Raw genomic sequence first — 15,710 nt, 5'->3', positions numbered from 1 at the left:
TTCTGTCCTCTACTTCACCTAGCCTCCTAAATCCTGGCCTTACTTAGCCATCTACAGCCATCTTGTTTTCATCCACACCGCTCCAGTATGTGAAAGAAGGAACTAGAAACCCCAAAAACCCACTCACTCCAGATCCCTTACTTGTCTCCACTGCCTATCCCAGGGGTTTTAAACTGAAAGAAATACTACTTGGTGATGATGTCAGAGGCAGTTTACCTCTAGGAAAATTGGTGGGTGAGTGTCTCAGGCATTCACATGATGTATGCTACAATACATTATTGCTATAATAAAAAGAGAGGGAGGAGGAGGAAGAGTATTTATATAACATCTTAAGGCTTGCAAAGCTCTTTACAAATATTATTTTAGTTGATCTTCACATCCATCCTGGGAGGTAGGTGCTGTTATCATCCCCACTTTGTAGATGAGGAAACTGAGGCAGAGGTATATGACTTGCCCAAGGTAAAAGACCTCAAGTCTGAGGCTAGGCTCGAACTTGTGTCTTCCTGACTCCAGGTCCTATGCCCAATCCACTGCTTCTAACTAACATAAAATTTAAAAGTTTGGAAAGCATTTTACGCTCATTGTCTCATTCAGTCCTCGGGGCAATCTTGTGAACTAAGTGCTATTATTATTCCCATTTTACAGAAAAAGAAACTGAATCTCAAAATGATCAAATGATTTCCTTAAGGGTTACACAGCTATTAAATTTCAGAGGTAGAATTCAAACCTAGTTCTAGGTCTAGCCCTCTGTCCTCTACACCATGCTGCCTCTTTGTGTGGCAGTAGAGTCACATCTGGTAACAGACAAATTGTATTTCCCACTTCTTAAGGCAAATTTCAGCAAAGGTTAACCTCCTGAAGATTTTAGCAGAAAAGCTTTGAAGATAAACTACTCCTTATTAATGATTGCTTATTAATGATCTTTAAGCTTTTTGAGTCAGGGACCCCATAGACAAGCTGGTAAAACCTCTGGGCTCCTCAGAATAATTTTTTTAGGATTACTAGAAAATCAATTATGCTGAAATGTTACCAAACTATTTTAAAAAATCAAGTTTCTGGAGCCCAGGTTGCAAACCCCTACTCCTGAATGTGAAGTTGCCCTTTCCAGGGGACACCAGGCTTTCCCGTAGCTGATTGACTGAAAGGATAAGCGGGGAAAAAGGAGAGAATGGTTCCTCATCTTGCAGTTCCCACAAGGACATATCTCTGTATCTGTTTGTCTCTCTCCTCTGTCATGCTCAGCCAGTTGAGGATGAAATAGGGCTCCTCAGTGTATGGCCATTTTGTATGGCTCTTGGAATCTAATACTATGTGCCATAAAGATTCACCAGCACGATGTATGTGACAAGACTACACATAGTCATAAAGAGTGAGAACTCCTGATAGAAATTCTAGACTTGCTTCCCAGACTCTGCTACTACATGGAAGCTGGGTGTGATAGATAGCAATTATGTGACAAAGGATAGGCAATAGGGATGATGATGGTGTTCTGTCCTTACATCCTTTATTCCCATCTCCAGCCCACAGTATCATTGCTAAACTGAATTAAGCTATTCATGTTGGAAGCATGAGGAAGACAAGGCTTCCCTATTCATAGACAATCACTTTTCTTTGTGATGACCCATTGAGAGCTTGGGAGCATTTTAAAGATTTTAAATGAATGACTTCATTTGTCTGATGTAAATGGTTTCTGGCAATTAGCTTAGGGTACTAAACCAACATTCAACTTCCACTATTTGGGAGGACAAGAATGCCAGATTTCTGGATAACTCATTGGCATTTTCATTCTCAAAGAACTCTAGGAAGTGGCTTTAATTCATCTTATTGACTCTTAAAATAAAGCTATATGGTGTCCAGAGGACAAATGGTGAAAATTCTTTTCGAGCAAAATAATTATTTGAGATTGTAGTCACCTCAGCCATGACACATTTTCCCACAAATAAAAGTTTCTATGGAGGTCCCTGAAAATGTGTACTCTAAAGAATAAATGTATGCATGAGAGATAGTGTTCATCATTTCAGTGGGACCCACTTGAATAGAGAGCATGTTCACATTTTGTTATATTTCAGAGTTATTGAATTGAGCTAATTCTTCATCATTAATAAGTAATAAAAAGTAAAGAACACAAGTATATGTCTGTCCTCCCCCAGCTCTCTCTCTCTAAACCAAAAACAGAATGAGTCTGGCAGAGTTCAGAGTAGGCATTTTGGGATCCTTTGAGTGGAATGAGAGAGTGAAGATACATAAGGATAGAGGGACAGTACATTCCCTCTGTCATGGGGACAAAATTACCATCACAACATGAATTAAAGGCAGTGGTATAAACAATTAAATTACTGAGGATAAGACATAGTGACGTTAGGGACAGTCTCAAAGTAGGGAAGATCTGTGTTCAAACCCCATCTAAATAAAAAACTGGATTGTGACCTTGGACAAGTCACTTAAAATTTCAGTGCTACAGATAACTCTAAAAATAGATCTGCATTAGTAGAGGGATTTTCTTCATCCAGGAATTCCCTATGCCAATTAAATCACAGTTATAATCATCTGTCTCCTGTTATTTAAGGGGCTCCCCTACAGTAGTGCAAATACTATTACTCTCATTTTACAGATGTCATAACTGAGGCTTAGAGAAGTACGATGATTTGCCCATAGTCCCATAGGCAGTTAATTATCAGAGGTAAGATTTGTGTCTATGTTCTCGGATTCCAACATACATCAGAGAAATTTGCTTTATCTTTTTTTCTTTGTACAATATAAACTTCAGTCATCAAAAACTTATCGAGCACATCAGAAATTCACTATGGCATTTTTCACCAGGGGGAAAAATTATATAAAAAGCGAATTTGTCCTGCACTATTTCCCAATAAGGCACTCATGTTTATTTTTTAAGGCAAGTACCACTTCACTGATCCCAATAACTAACTTTACAGGTAGGTTCAACTTGTCTAAAAAAATACAGAAATGTGAGTCTTTGAATAGTTTTCTTAATCAAAGGTCACTATCAATAACCCATAAATCACTTTTCTGAAAATAATTGGAGCTCCAATATGAGACCCCACCTGAAGAAGTTACACTTAATTGGGTCTGCCAAGTGCTAACTGGTAAGGTGCATTCCTTCCCACACACCATCATATCCCATATACATAATTTTGTGAATGAAAAATTTCCATCTTAATTTTTAAATTACATTCTGTGGAATGAAATCATTTTTTAAATTCCCAGTTGTTATAGCTCACAGTGGTTATATTCAATTAACACTTTGCATTTTTGTGTTTACTTTAATGGAGGAAATGACTGAACTGGTTTGTTTCATTTTTAATAGACCAGATCATTTTGGTTGGTCTGAATTTCTGTTAAAAGTCAGGGCACTGGATTGGACATTTTTTTTTAATGGGTAGAATCCATGAATCAGTTCAAACTGCAAATTTGGATCTTTGAAATAGCAGGAATCTGATTGTGTAGCAGGTATCCTTCTTTCCTCTTTTGTCCTTGTTTTTCAGCCTTATTCTGCTAATGACAATGCTACCTGACTCTCTTTGGATAAAAAGCATTAGATCATGATATGCACCACATGAACTGCCTTGTAGCAGTTTGTCTTTACCATAAGTTACCAGGGTCTCTTTTCCTTTTAAAAACCTGTAGATTGGTTAGAGTCCTCTTTCGTAGTTTGATTCCCTTTATTTTACTCTGTTACTTTTCTGACTTCCTAGTTTGTAGTTTTAGCCAGACATTAAGTCATTATGAATTGTGTGTGTATATATGTGAAAAAGGGAGGGAGGGAGGAAGGGAGAGAAAGAGAGAGACAGAGAGAGAAAGAGAGAGAGAGAGAGAAACACAAAGAGAGAGAGAAATATTTATATCCTATCATGAACTGTAACCCTTAAATCTCAATTTTTCTCTGTGTTGATCATCTGGGCTATAAAGTGCTTTCGTTTTAGGCCTATAAATCCTTCAACATAAGCCATAGTATATCTAAGTTTCAGAAAGTATACTCTTTCCTCTTGCCCCATATTTAGACCCTTGTTGCTGCAAAGTACTTAATGGAATCCTATATATCAAGGGTCTCTGCAAGTTATGAATGATCCCCCTTTTCTTCAAAGTTAGCCAATGAGAATTCTGTTTGTTGACCACCCTTTATCTTTCGTATGCATTTAATGCAAGTTATAAGATAACAGTAGATGGAGAAGGACCTCCAAGCCAGGTTCAAGCCTGTGGTACATAACACTGAGTAACCCTAACAAAGTCACTTATTGTCTCAGTGATCTCAGCAGCTTTTTATGACTTCTAAGTTGTAAAGAAGGTGGCTATCTGCATTGGTAGAGGGAGTTTCCTTACCTGGAAGTTAACTATATCAATCTAATCACAGGTCTAGCTCTTAGTCCCACAAGGTAACACAGTAGATCAGAAAGCAAGCCTATACTCCAATCCTTCATTTGATTTGAACCATGCATAATTTAGGGATAGCAATGTTTATACAAGCCACTGAGACTTTCCCTGTTGTAACAGAAACATGCAGAGGTTAACCACATACCAAGATGCTGATTCTGGTGCTGTGCATTACATGTAATGTTCCCATGGGGTTCCTGAATCTCCCTCACAACATGCAGATACATATGTGCAATAGATACATGTAGATATTTATCCCACCACATCTATGAAATGCCTTCGCCTGACGTGGCTTCATTTTTTTCTCCTAATTTGAAATTTTATTTTCTAGCCACATAAATAGAAGAACACAATTTGAAAACCCCGTCCTGGAAGCCAAAAGAAAACTACAACAACATAACATGCCCAACCCAGAACTTGGAACAAAGCCTTTGCAGGCCCCAGGTTTCCGAGGTACAGTACTATGTCAGCATATCACAGCTCAGGGAGGGGGGATTGTCTATCAAACTGCCTACTGTTCGGAAAACGCCTTGAGCTTAGACTACTTAGAATGATTGATTGGCTTTTTTTTTCTCTATTAGCTTTAGCTGGTGTTTACTATGATTCTAAACTAATGCATCTAGCAGCCACAGATTAAATTAGGGCTTCAAGCATTATTTTATAGGAGTTGACAGCATATTGCTAGGGTGAAGATTAATGGGCTTTGACCGAACAGTACTATAAATTGTCGGGATGCATAGAGACGCATAAGTTTTTTTGGTTTTGGTTTTTTTTTTTGTTAACAAAAGATATAGCCCAAGAATGAGGCTTGTTCTCCTTTGTAACAGTAGACAGCTCCTCATCGACATTACCTAGGCCTAAATATGTTCACCCACGCCCTGCACTTGAGCGGTCTCGCAGCGTGAATGACTTGTCTTACTATCGGCGCGACAATGCTGGAAAGTACAGTCTGTATGGTATGTCCCAGTGCTGCTTATTGGGCCTAGCTACACTATTGTACCAAGTAGTGGGATAAGTTGCATCACGACCTTTTCACCTGTTTTTTTTGTACTTTTTCTCACAAATTAAAGCAACGGAGAGAGGCTTTGGAAGCCTGGGGAGGCCCATTCTTGCCTGTTAGTAATTTTCACACTGTCCCATGGCAGCACATTGAAAATGGATGTAAAGGTCACCAGACTGTCATCTCACCAATTGCAAATGTCACTGTCAAAGACGAAAGTTAACCTGTGTAGGTGAAAATATGATGTTTCCTTCACTTGCTTTTATTTAAAAAAACAATTTGAAGTCTGAAGCTTCTTATAAATAGAGATATAAAACGGAGGTAGATAGGTAGACAAAACTAGAAGAACCCTATTATAACATGACTCATTGTTTATAGTTCAGATATACCATAGGTCAAATAATGTCCATTCCCCTCCACTCAATGTAACCATTATAGCTGACAAAAGTCCAACACAATCCAGTTAACTTATAAAGACATTATTAATTTACTTTCTCCAGGTCATGTTGTAAAGGTGTTCTACTCTGCACATGCACACTTACATATATACTTGTATATATATTACAGAATATAGTCCAAAAGGTAAATTGTATAATGTATTAATGAACAAAGCCCTGTAAGAGGGCCAAAGAACTTTCAAGGGTAAAAAACAAATTTATATGTTACTTTATTGTATCACTGGAATTATCTAAACCTTATAATACACATATTCTACCCTTACCAGTAATGAGTCCTAGAATCAGAAAGCCATTTTTCGTGAGTAAGTTACTCACCCTTTGAGCTATCTTGAACATTTGCAGGCCAGTAGATGTTTTCCTCATTATAGGCCCACCATCTCAAGATAAGAATATAGGAAGTGAGAAATTCAGAGAGTCCCCATATTCAGTTGCTTGGCCCTGCAATGCCATTTAGTTGATAAAATTTTGCCACTTGCTCTTGTTACAATGAAAAGAGTGCTAGATTTGGAATCAGAAGACCTTGATCCAAATCTTTCCACTGCAACTTACTAGGCATGACCTTGGCCAAGTCACTTAACCTCTGTAAGCCTCAGTTCCTCATCTGTTAAATGAGGGGACAGACTAAATGGTCAATAAGGTCCCTTGTAATTTGAAAGCTATGCTCCTATGATCTCTACACTTTTAAGTATTTAGCATTGAAAGAAAAAAGTTACTTATCCATTGATCCTTCTTGCATATAGTAATGACCACAGACACATGCACACCTTGTAATTTGTCATAGAAATTCTGGATTCTTTGGTGCCAAGTAGACACTGCACTTAAGCTTGGGAGAGGTGATTTACTAAATGGCAATAGTGGCCTGTAAAGGTTAAAAAAAAAACCAAAAAACTTCTCCATCAGCTTCCACCCATTTCAGGGCCAAACTGAGATGAATGTGTCCAAGAGTTTGTCATGACTGATCTGCTTTAGTCTAGCCTAGAGTACTAATATCTGTGTTTCTATTGGAATGCTCACGCCACCACCACCCCTTTATTTCACTTAATATAAAAATGTCACCACATCCACCACCTCTGTTACTACTAGTGGCTAGCTTTCTCCTTTACTATGACTTGACTTAAGTGTGTTTTTTTTTTCTTTTACTTGTTTTGACCCATATAGAAAAGCCACTTTTCACCCGGGATGCATCACAACTGAAGGGCACTTTCCTAAGCACAATCCTGAAAAAAAGCAACATGGGCTTTGGATTTACCATCATTGGGGGAGATGAACCTGATGAGTTTCTTCAGGTGAAAAGTGTTATTCCTGATGGACCTGCTGCTCAGGATGGGAAAATGGAAACAGGTAATTTGTTTACTTCCTTGGTTGAGTAGCCTGTAACATGCCATTTCTAAAGAGGTTCTTCTAACATACAAGGTCTTCATTCTTCCTTGCTGACCTTTAGCTTTGCATTCAGATGTTACCTTAAGAAGAACACACATTCAATCAAAAAAAATGTTGCTAAAAATCTTTGTTTTTATCTCACCTCCCTCTATGAAACAATCATGCAATTTGAAAATGGTTCTAAATTTATTTTGTATCTTATTCTTCTTTGGTTTGCTTTTTTGATGGACAAAGTGAATAGCTCTTGAGGCTGACATTTCCCTCATTCATCTTTAGAGTTCTCTCATGACCAGGCTTCAAATTTTGTATCATTATCACTTGTGTTAAGTGTCTGATTTTGTCATTATTCCTTTTCTTGTTACTTCCAAAGTTATATTCTTTTGCTCATTTAGCAAGGACATCTATTAAATTAGCTGTGATCATTAAGCAGAAAATTTTTGAAATTTCCCTCTTAATATTAGACTACTGGAGATTCTATTTTTATGGTTGTTTGCCGTGAAAGTTTATAGAGTCATTATAATGTTTTTCTACACCATAAGATGGGCATTTATCTGGTGTCTTCATTACATGTAGGCAAGGAAAACTAAGCTTATAAGGTTCAAAGCAATAGAAAATATATAATTTTGTAACGGATATTTCCAAACAAAGGTCATTGTGAAGAAGTCTGAAATATATATATATATTGCAAAGAAATGTACACAAATGTACTGAAACTACTGTCATTTAAAAAGATTTTTACTGCAATCCTTCTGTCTTTTAACTTTAATCATTTTGATTTGATTTCTCATGTAAATTCTCTTGAAAATCAGTGAAAATAGAACTAACACCCTGTGGGGCAGGAGCAAAGTCAAGTCCCAGAGCCATTCATTTCCCTTTGATAACCTAAATACTTATTTAAGGCTTTTCCCAGAGTTTTATTATTCCTAATTTCTTAGTCATTTAATGGATGTGAGTATTTGGACTGGTATTTGCTTTTAGGAGACAGAATACTTGAGGGAAGAGGTGAGTGTCTTAGGAGCTGTACAGTTGGATCTGTTGCATCAAAGACACTATTTAAAACATTTTTAAAAAATCAATCAAATTGTGATTTTTGTGTTTTCAGGTATTTTTCTCTCTGATACCCCATATTCCACTTGACTAAATGTTTCATGGATTAGTTAGTTGACTGACAGATAAATTTTTTGTGACAAGTTTTCTAAATAGACCATCCCAAACTCAAACATTTTCCACAAATTTTGGCACTTAAAATTATAGCAACAAAATATGTATCTAGAAAATTGCTTTGTAACCACTTAGCAAATGTATTTTTTCCTTATTCTTTCATAAATATGTTTTTGTTCCAAGTGACCTGTCTCCGTCTCTGCCTCAAAATATTATATTATGTGCAAATATACGTGCGACCATGAGATTTATTCTTCTATTGAACCCTTCTGACAAATGATGTGAACTACCTTGTAATGGCTTTCCTGCTTTTTGAAACAGTATTTTTTAAAGTATTATTTAAACTGATTTCTTCATGACAATTCAGATTTTCTCCTCAGTTGAACCCACATCAAAATCATGTTTCACTGTATTAGAATGTACTGACATGTAACATTTTCTTTTTGTATGCTTAGCACTTAGCACTTTTTGTATTACACAGTGCTTTAAGCATAGTAAGCATTTAATAATGTTTTTTTCATTCTCTCATACAACACCCTATGTTCATGCTAGTGAAAACCACAAAGGAAACATCAAATAATCCATCCTACTAATCATCTGGGGCAGAGGGAGAGAGGTTAAGAAGAAGGGTTAGGATCAAAAAGGAAGTCTTGGAGAAAAGGATAAAAGACTGAACAAGGGGGAATTATGTAAAGGTTTCCCTTGCAAAAATATAATACTTGACAAATTCAGAATAGATCTTAGCTTTTTTCTCTTTGCTCTAACCAGGTCATCTTCCTTTCAGAATCATCATTTCTTGACATAGAAAAAAAGTTCTGAATCTTTTTAAATTTTTGGCATCGACCCCTTTGGCTATCTGGGGAAACCTATGGACCCTTTTTCTGAATAATGTTTTTAAATAATCAAAAAAAATGAGGTATTTCAGTTAGGATTCATTGAAAATTCTATTAGAATTTCTGGCAAAAATAAAAATGTGATTTTCCCTACACAAGTCCTCAGACACCCTAAATTATCCATGAACTCCTTAGAGCTCACTGACTCCTGGTTAAGAATCTCTAAGTTAGAGAGGTGTCTCTGTAATAGAAACTTTTCCAAACTAAAGTTTACTATTTTCACAGAAAAACACTTTCACATTTACACTTCCTTCACCCTTAATTTTTACTTCAGGTATTTCAACAATCTATCAGTCAATCAAGCTTTCATACCTTATTCAGCACCTACTATTTGTCAGACACTATGCTAGATGTTAAGGATAGAAACACAAGGAAAAAAACAATCGCTGTTCTCAAAGAGCCTACATTTTATTGGGAGAAGGCAATAGGTGCATCTATAAGCATATACTGAATAAATAAAAAATATGTACCTGGTTTCTAATCCAGCCTCTGCTACTTACTAGATATATACTAAATACCATGTAGTTGGGAAGAGAGAAGATTTGGAGTTGGGAGCAAGGAGGGTATGATCAGGAAAGGCTTTATTTTGAATAAGACCCTTCACCAGAACCTAGGACAACTCCCTCATTATACAAAGCAGCCCAAGTCATTTAGACCTTGTAGGGTTTTTTAAGCTATATAGTGAGAAAACCAGCTCACAATGCAAGTAATAATATACAAGATACATGTAAAATCCCAGATTTAATTCTTTATTCTTCCACTGATTTCTAGAAACTCCACTAGTGAAATGTTAATGATAACATATGACACATTCAAAATTACAATGGCTTTCCATATTTCCAATAATGTTATAAAATTATTATATTAATATATATCATTTTATTAAAATTATTATTATATTATTATTTGTATGGTCTTATAGAATAGTAGAAAAAGCCTTAGAATTCAGAGAACCTAAGTTCAAATCCTGACTTTCCTACTTATTGTCTGGTTTGGGGAAAATAGGATGAAAGTTTTTTTGAATAAAGGACACTTTTGATCTTGTCCCAAGGCCTTGCACATAATAGACACTTAATATCATGGATTGAATTGATTTGTTACTGACTCAAAAATCATCTAATTATTCTGAGCCTCACTGTCTTTTTTCCAAAAAATGAGAGTTATGATATTAGAAGAGCTCTAAGATGTCTTCAAGCTCTAAAGCCAATGAAAATCTCATGAATTAAGATTAAAATGTTTTTGGAGGTCAATTGAAATGTTCTGCTTCCTAAAATATCTCTTCTTGTTGAGTATGTAGTGAAAGAAAATCTCACCTAAGACATGTTAATTCCCCTTCTCCCCCTCCCTCCTGCCACCACCCTGCCATAGATCCTACTTGTGGCAAAGAAGTTTTGTGTTTAGAATCAACCAAAGGTTAAAGTTGGAAAGGACCTTAGAGATCCTTCCCTCTACCTAACTCTTTTGACCAACCAAGCTCCTGAGGAACAAAGAAATCAAAGGACATAATCAAAGCCAATCAAATGATTAAAGGCAGAGCCTGGAACTGCAACTCAGCTCGGAGATTCATTTTTTCCACTATACCAGGTACATCATGGTGTCTTTAAGGGGGTAGGTTTTTTGTGTGTCCCCTTTTTCCTATTTTTCCTTACATTAGAGTGGGATCTTGCGCAAAGAAATTATATTTTCCCCCAAGAGGCCAAATTGCTTACTTGACTTTAGATTTCAGATTCTGATGATATATTCAAAAGTGAAAGAAATATTCCTGGATCTTATATAATGAATTTTTATAAAATGAACAGGCGTTTGAGTTCTTTCAGTAATCACTTCACTTTAATCATGTTTTCACAGTATACTGGGTGATGTATGGAAGCAATGACCTTTGCTTTCTTTTAGCTTTCAATAATTATGGAAGCAGCAGCTTTCTGATACAGTGGGGGAAAGTGAATTTGGAGTCAGAGAATTCAGAAAGCCTTGGTTTGAATCCTCTCTCTGTCAGTTACCATTCATGTAACCAAGAGCAAATCATTTACCCGCCTTGGGTCCCAGTTCCTCTTCAGTAAAATGAAAAATTTGGACTAGATGACTTGTAAGGTCCTTTATAGTTCTTTCTCTGTGATTCTCTCTTGAAATAACAGTGTGTACCTTCACTTTGTAAATGTGTTGTCAGATCCTTGTTTGCCATTATTTATTTGGGAGTAATGTTAAGTGTAGTAAATTTTAATAATTACATTCTTTTGGAAGAAAAAAAAGTCACCATTAGGCATTTTCTGTGTATTGTCAAATATCTTTGAACTGAATGCTAATAAGTATATAAAGACATTTGTTAATGTTTCACCCACTTTTGACTGTTAAAAATTGTTTATGAGGGTTGATGTTGAGACTCAGGGATTAGAATCAGAGATCTGATAACACACTAAGCCTAAACCCTGGTTGTATAACACATTCACATCAGCTTTCTCAGGGGGACTGAGAAATCAGATGCATCAACCCTCTACATTTTCACACCTTGTTGAGTCAATTATAATGACTCACAGGGATTCCAGAATTTTCTCTCCTATGTATTTGTTATTATCAACCTCCAAATCTTCCATGCCAATGACCTTGAAGGCATCTTCAGTTCTTCCTGCTCCACTACACATATCCATTCTTTTGCCATATTTTGTCAGCCCTTCTCCTGAAATATCTCTTCTTTCAGGCTTCCTCTTCACCCCCTTACAGATGTGTTAGCTCAGGCTCAGGCATTCTTCGTTTTTTGTCTAAGAATAGTGCAGTAGTTTCCTATTGGTTCTCCAGCTTCCACTATCTTTGTATTTATTTGTTTGTATTATACTTGTTCTTAAGTAATTTTCCAAATGTGTTCTTATGGTCATATCACTCCTTTACTCAAAAACTTGCAACAGCTTCCCATTGTCCAGGAAATAAATCACAAATTCTTAACTTTGGCATTTTAGACCCTCTAAAATGTAACTGAAATCTATCCAGCCTCATTCACATCCTTTCAAATAGTCTATGTTCCAATCAAACAGTACATTTATAGTACAATTACTGTTCTTATCTTGCCCTTTCCTGCTTCTCTGACTTGTTTCATAACATCCTCCATGCCTGAAATGAATTCCTTTCTCCCAATTTCTAGCTGTCACAATTCCTCCCTCCTTTCCTTCAAGGACCATTTGTAATGCTCCCTACTCTACAACACCTCATCTGATGGCCTCCAAATGAAAGTAATCTACCCTTTTCATATTTCTCATGCCACTTGGTTTGGACCTCTCCTTCATGCTTATTTCATTCTCCTTTGTATCATAATTCACTTATTTATATGTTTTCTTCCCCTCCATAAAACTGTATTCTTCTTACAAACAGTGCCTCTCTCATCTCTCATCTCTCTATCTCTCTATCTATCTATCTATCTATCTATCTATCTATCTATCTATCTATCTATCTATCTATCTCTATCTCTCTTTCTCCCCTCCCTCCCCCTACCTCTCTACCTACTTATATATCCTTGTAGAATACCTTGCACTTACTAGAAACTTGATAAATATTCATTGAATTGAATATGGTCTCCAAAAGTCTTCAAATTTCCCGGAATGTGGATTAAGAATTCCATACATTCCAAGAATTATTTTCAAAAGGTTTACATAATGCTGCTATGAGTTCATTAATTATTATTATGAAGAAATGTGGTTTAAAAACACAGTAACTGGAAAGCCCAATAATTTATCAAGACATTCTCCAGTTACAATATTTCCTGCTTTCCCCCTACAGCTAATTTGAGTCAAAACTTGTGGGTTTCCATTTCATAAAAGGGAAAGTCAATTTTCTTTCTTCACAAAATCTCCCTCATGACCACAGTTTGAAGTCAAGAATGCCATGTTTGGTTTTGTTTTTCAGACTTTTACTAATTTCTTTATTTCCCTTACATTCCATTTTCATTTGTAGAACAATGAGATAATAGACAGAAGGCCCAGGTTCTTTGGCAAGCTAGTATTTCTAATCTTAAGCAACAGTTCAGTTATCTTCCCTTAAGTGAGGAGACCATCAAATTTAAAGTTAAAAGACCTAAGTTCAAATTCCTTCTCTGCCACTCAGTCATTTAAATTCTCTAAGTCTTAATTTACCCATCAGTATAATGGGGATAATTATACTTGTACTCCCTATTTCACAGACATGGAAGGAAAGAACTTTGTCAACTTTAAAATGCTCTATAAATAGGAACTACCATTGTCTCAACCATTGCCTCTTCACCATGACAGTGAGAATCTTAATTTCTTGTCTAATTAGACAGCTGGTGTCACAGTGGGTATGAATGCTAATCTTGGCGTCAGGAAAACCTGAGTTAAAACCCTGCCTCACTTACACTAGCTGTGTAACCTTGGGAATATCATCTAACCTTTTTTACCTCAGTTTCCTCATCTATAAAATGGGGATAATAAGCACATACCATCAAGGGTAGTTGTGATTATCAAATGAGATAATATTTCTGAAGTACCTAGGACAGTACCTGGTACATAGTAGATGCTTTATACCTGCCTATTTCTTTCCCTTACTTCACAACTCAGTGCTCTTTATTCACTTTATTATGGGGATGAATGGGAGAATTTTCAGTCTGACATCATCAGGGCACATAGTCTAGACTGAGTTTCCTGTAGTTGAGATAATTCTTTATTGACCTATTCATTCCAGCAATGGATACACAAGATATGTTCTGAAACCATACAACAAACAAATTATAACTATTATTTAACTAGTCAGCCACTCAGTGTTAAGCATTTACCATGTGCCAAAAGCAGCACATCTTATGTAAAGTTTCTAGAAATTAGTACTAACTAGTCAGTCATTTGGTTCAGTGTTTAAAGTGACTTGCAATCAGGAAGTTTTAGATTTTAAACTTCTCTAGATTGGGGACCTTTCTGTTCTCTTTTTGAACCCATAATGCCTTGCTTTTTTGCAGACAATTAATAAATGCTTAGATGCAGTCAGGTGGTGTAGTGGATAGAGTGCTGGACCTGGACTCAGGAAGACTCCTCTTTCTGAGTTCAAATCTGGCCTCCAAAACGTACTAGTTGTGTGACCCTGAGCAAGTCCCTTAATTCTGTTCCTGTCAGTTTTCTCACCTGTAAAATGAACTGGAGAAGGAAATGGCAAACCACTTCAGTATTTTTTGCCAAGAAAACCTCAAATGAATTCTTTCCATCTCACCTAGGCTAGAATACAGGGTCTTCCCACAGGCCCAATCCCACCACTGAAAAACAAGGGACTTTTGAACTGTTCCGTCACCACTGTGGATCATTGTGACTCTCCTTAAACAATCTGGTGACCCTGCTCTTGGAGCTATCTCATTGATGATGACCTTAGTGAGACCACCCAATTGGCACAGCCCACTGAAGTTCAAAAATCCCAAGCTCATGAAATCCACCAGACTCAGCCTCCTCAGTGACTGGGATGACTTATGTGGGTCAACATGTCCAGCCCATGGTGTTTTAAAGGAATGCACATGGATGGAGGGAGAATAAGTTTGAGTAATTGAGAGCCGGTTTGTATTGAGTGCTTGGGGACTCACAAGCCTTTGAATAGAGAAGGAGAATAATAGCAGGGCAGTTCAGTTCATCATGAAATAAATTAGTGAATGTTTAACAAGACCAAGAGTAAATGTTAAGGTAAATTCAGAGTTGGCCAGGAATTGAACTGTGACCTGATGGATGCTGTATTCAGATGTCTGTTTCCTAGTGCCCCCTCATGTACTCTATATAACACCAAAGCAGGGTGTAATCAAACATGGTTAATCAGATTTATTCTTGTGCTATTTAACTGATTTGAGCCTTTCCTAGATTGCTTTAGAAGAAAACTAGAGGTGGGGTGGATGAAGGAGAGGTGATACTGATATTTTGATATTGAATATCCAGGGCACACCTGACTCTGGCTTAAATTTTGTTACGTATTCTGTCCTTTGCTCCCAGTTTCTTGATTGCCCCACAATACCTTACTTCTTAAGAGAATAGGGAGGACTAATATAAGTGTATCAGTAATGACAATGATAGTCTAACATAGTCATAGTCTAACAGTCCCCAATTTTACCCTTTGGATATTTGTAATTAGGTTTGGGCTCATGATAATTATCTGAGTCTCCTTTGTTTTTCCCCATAAATCTCTTCTGACCAGCATATATTATTCTAATGACATGAAATACAGTGCCGGGAAAAGGAAAACGTACTTAATCAAGATGAATAGCAGGGAAATATCTTAATCAGGAACATTATTAGGTAAGCATGAAAATAGTGGGCATAGTTTGATATATACCCTTGAATTTAGTAGAACTGATTAAAAAAAAAACTACAAGCAAAAAATTGGCTATGGTTCCAGTGTGGAGGAATTTAAAAGGAAAGGTAGCTCAAGAAGGGTGGAATTTGGGATGGGAAAGACTTGAGTGAG

General features: G+C 36.6%; 1 protein-coding gene across 9 annotated transcripts in view; it reads left to right on the top strand.

Moving 5' to 3' along the window:
* The window catches only part of MAGI2 (membrane associated guanylate kinase, WW and PDZ domain containing 2), a 1,687,880-nt gene that overhangs the window by 1,308,491 nt on the left and 363,679 nt on the right, over positions 1-15,710 (top strand). For 5 of the 9 annotated variants that reach the window (XM_072653188.1, XM_072653186.1, XM_072653192.1 and 2 more), the window contains 3 exons: positions 4,721-4,842; positions 5,217-5,345; positions 7,006-7,188. In XM_072653188.1, the coding sequence (XP_072509289.1) occupies positions 4,721-4,842; positions 5,217-5,345; positions 7,006-7,188 (434 nt within the window). The remainder of the gene's footprint in view (positions 1-4,720; positions 4,843-5,216; positions 5,346-7,005; positions 7,189-15,710) is intronic. The other 4 variants (XM_072653189.1, XM_072653194.1, XM_072653195.1 and 1 more) reach the window with 2 other exon arrangements.

Source organism: Notamacropus eugenii, chromosome 3 (genome assembly GCF_028372415.1).
Source record: "Notamacropus eugenii isolate mMacEug1 chromosome 3, mMacEug1.pri_v2, whole genome shotgun sequence".
In the NCBI taxonomy this organism is placed as follows: Eukaryota; Metazoa; Chordata; class Mammalia; order Diprotodontia; family Macropodidae; genus Notamacropus; species Notamacropus eugenii.
Note: the sequence above shows the minus strand (reverse complement) of the source record. Positions and strands in the feature narration are given on the sequence as shown.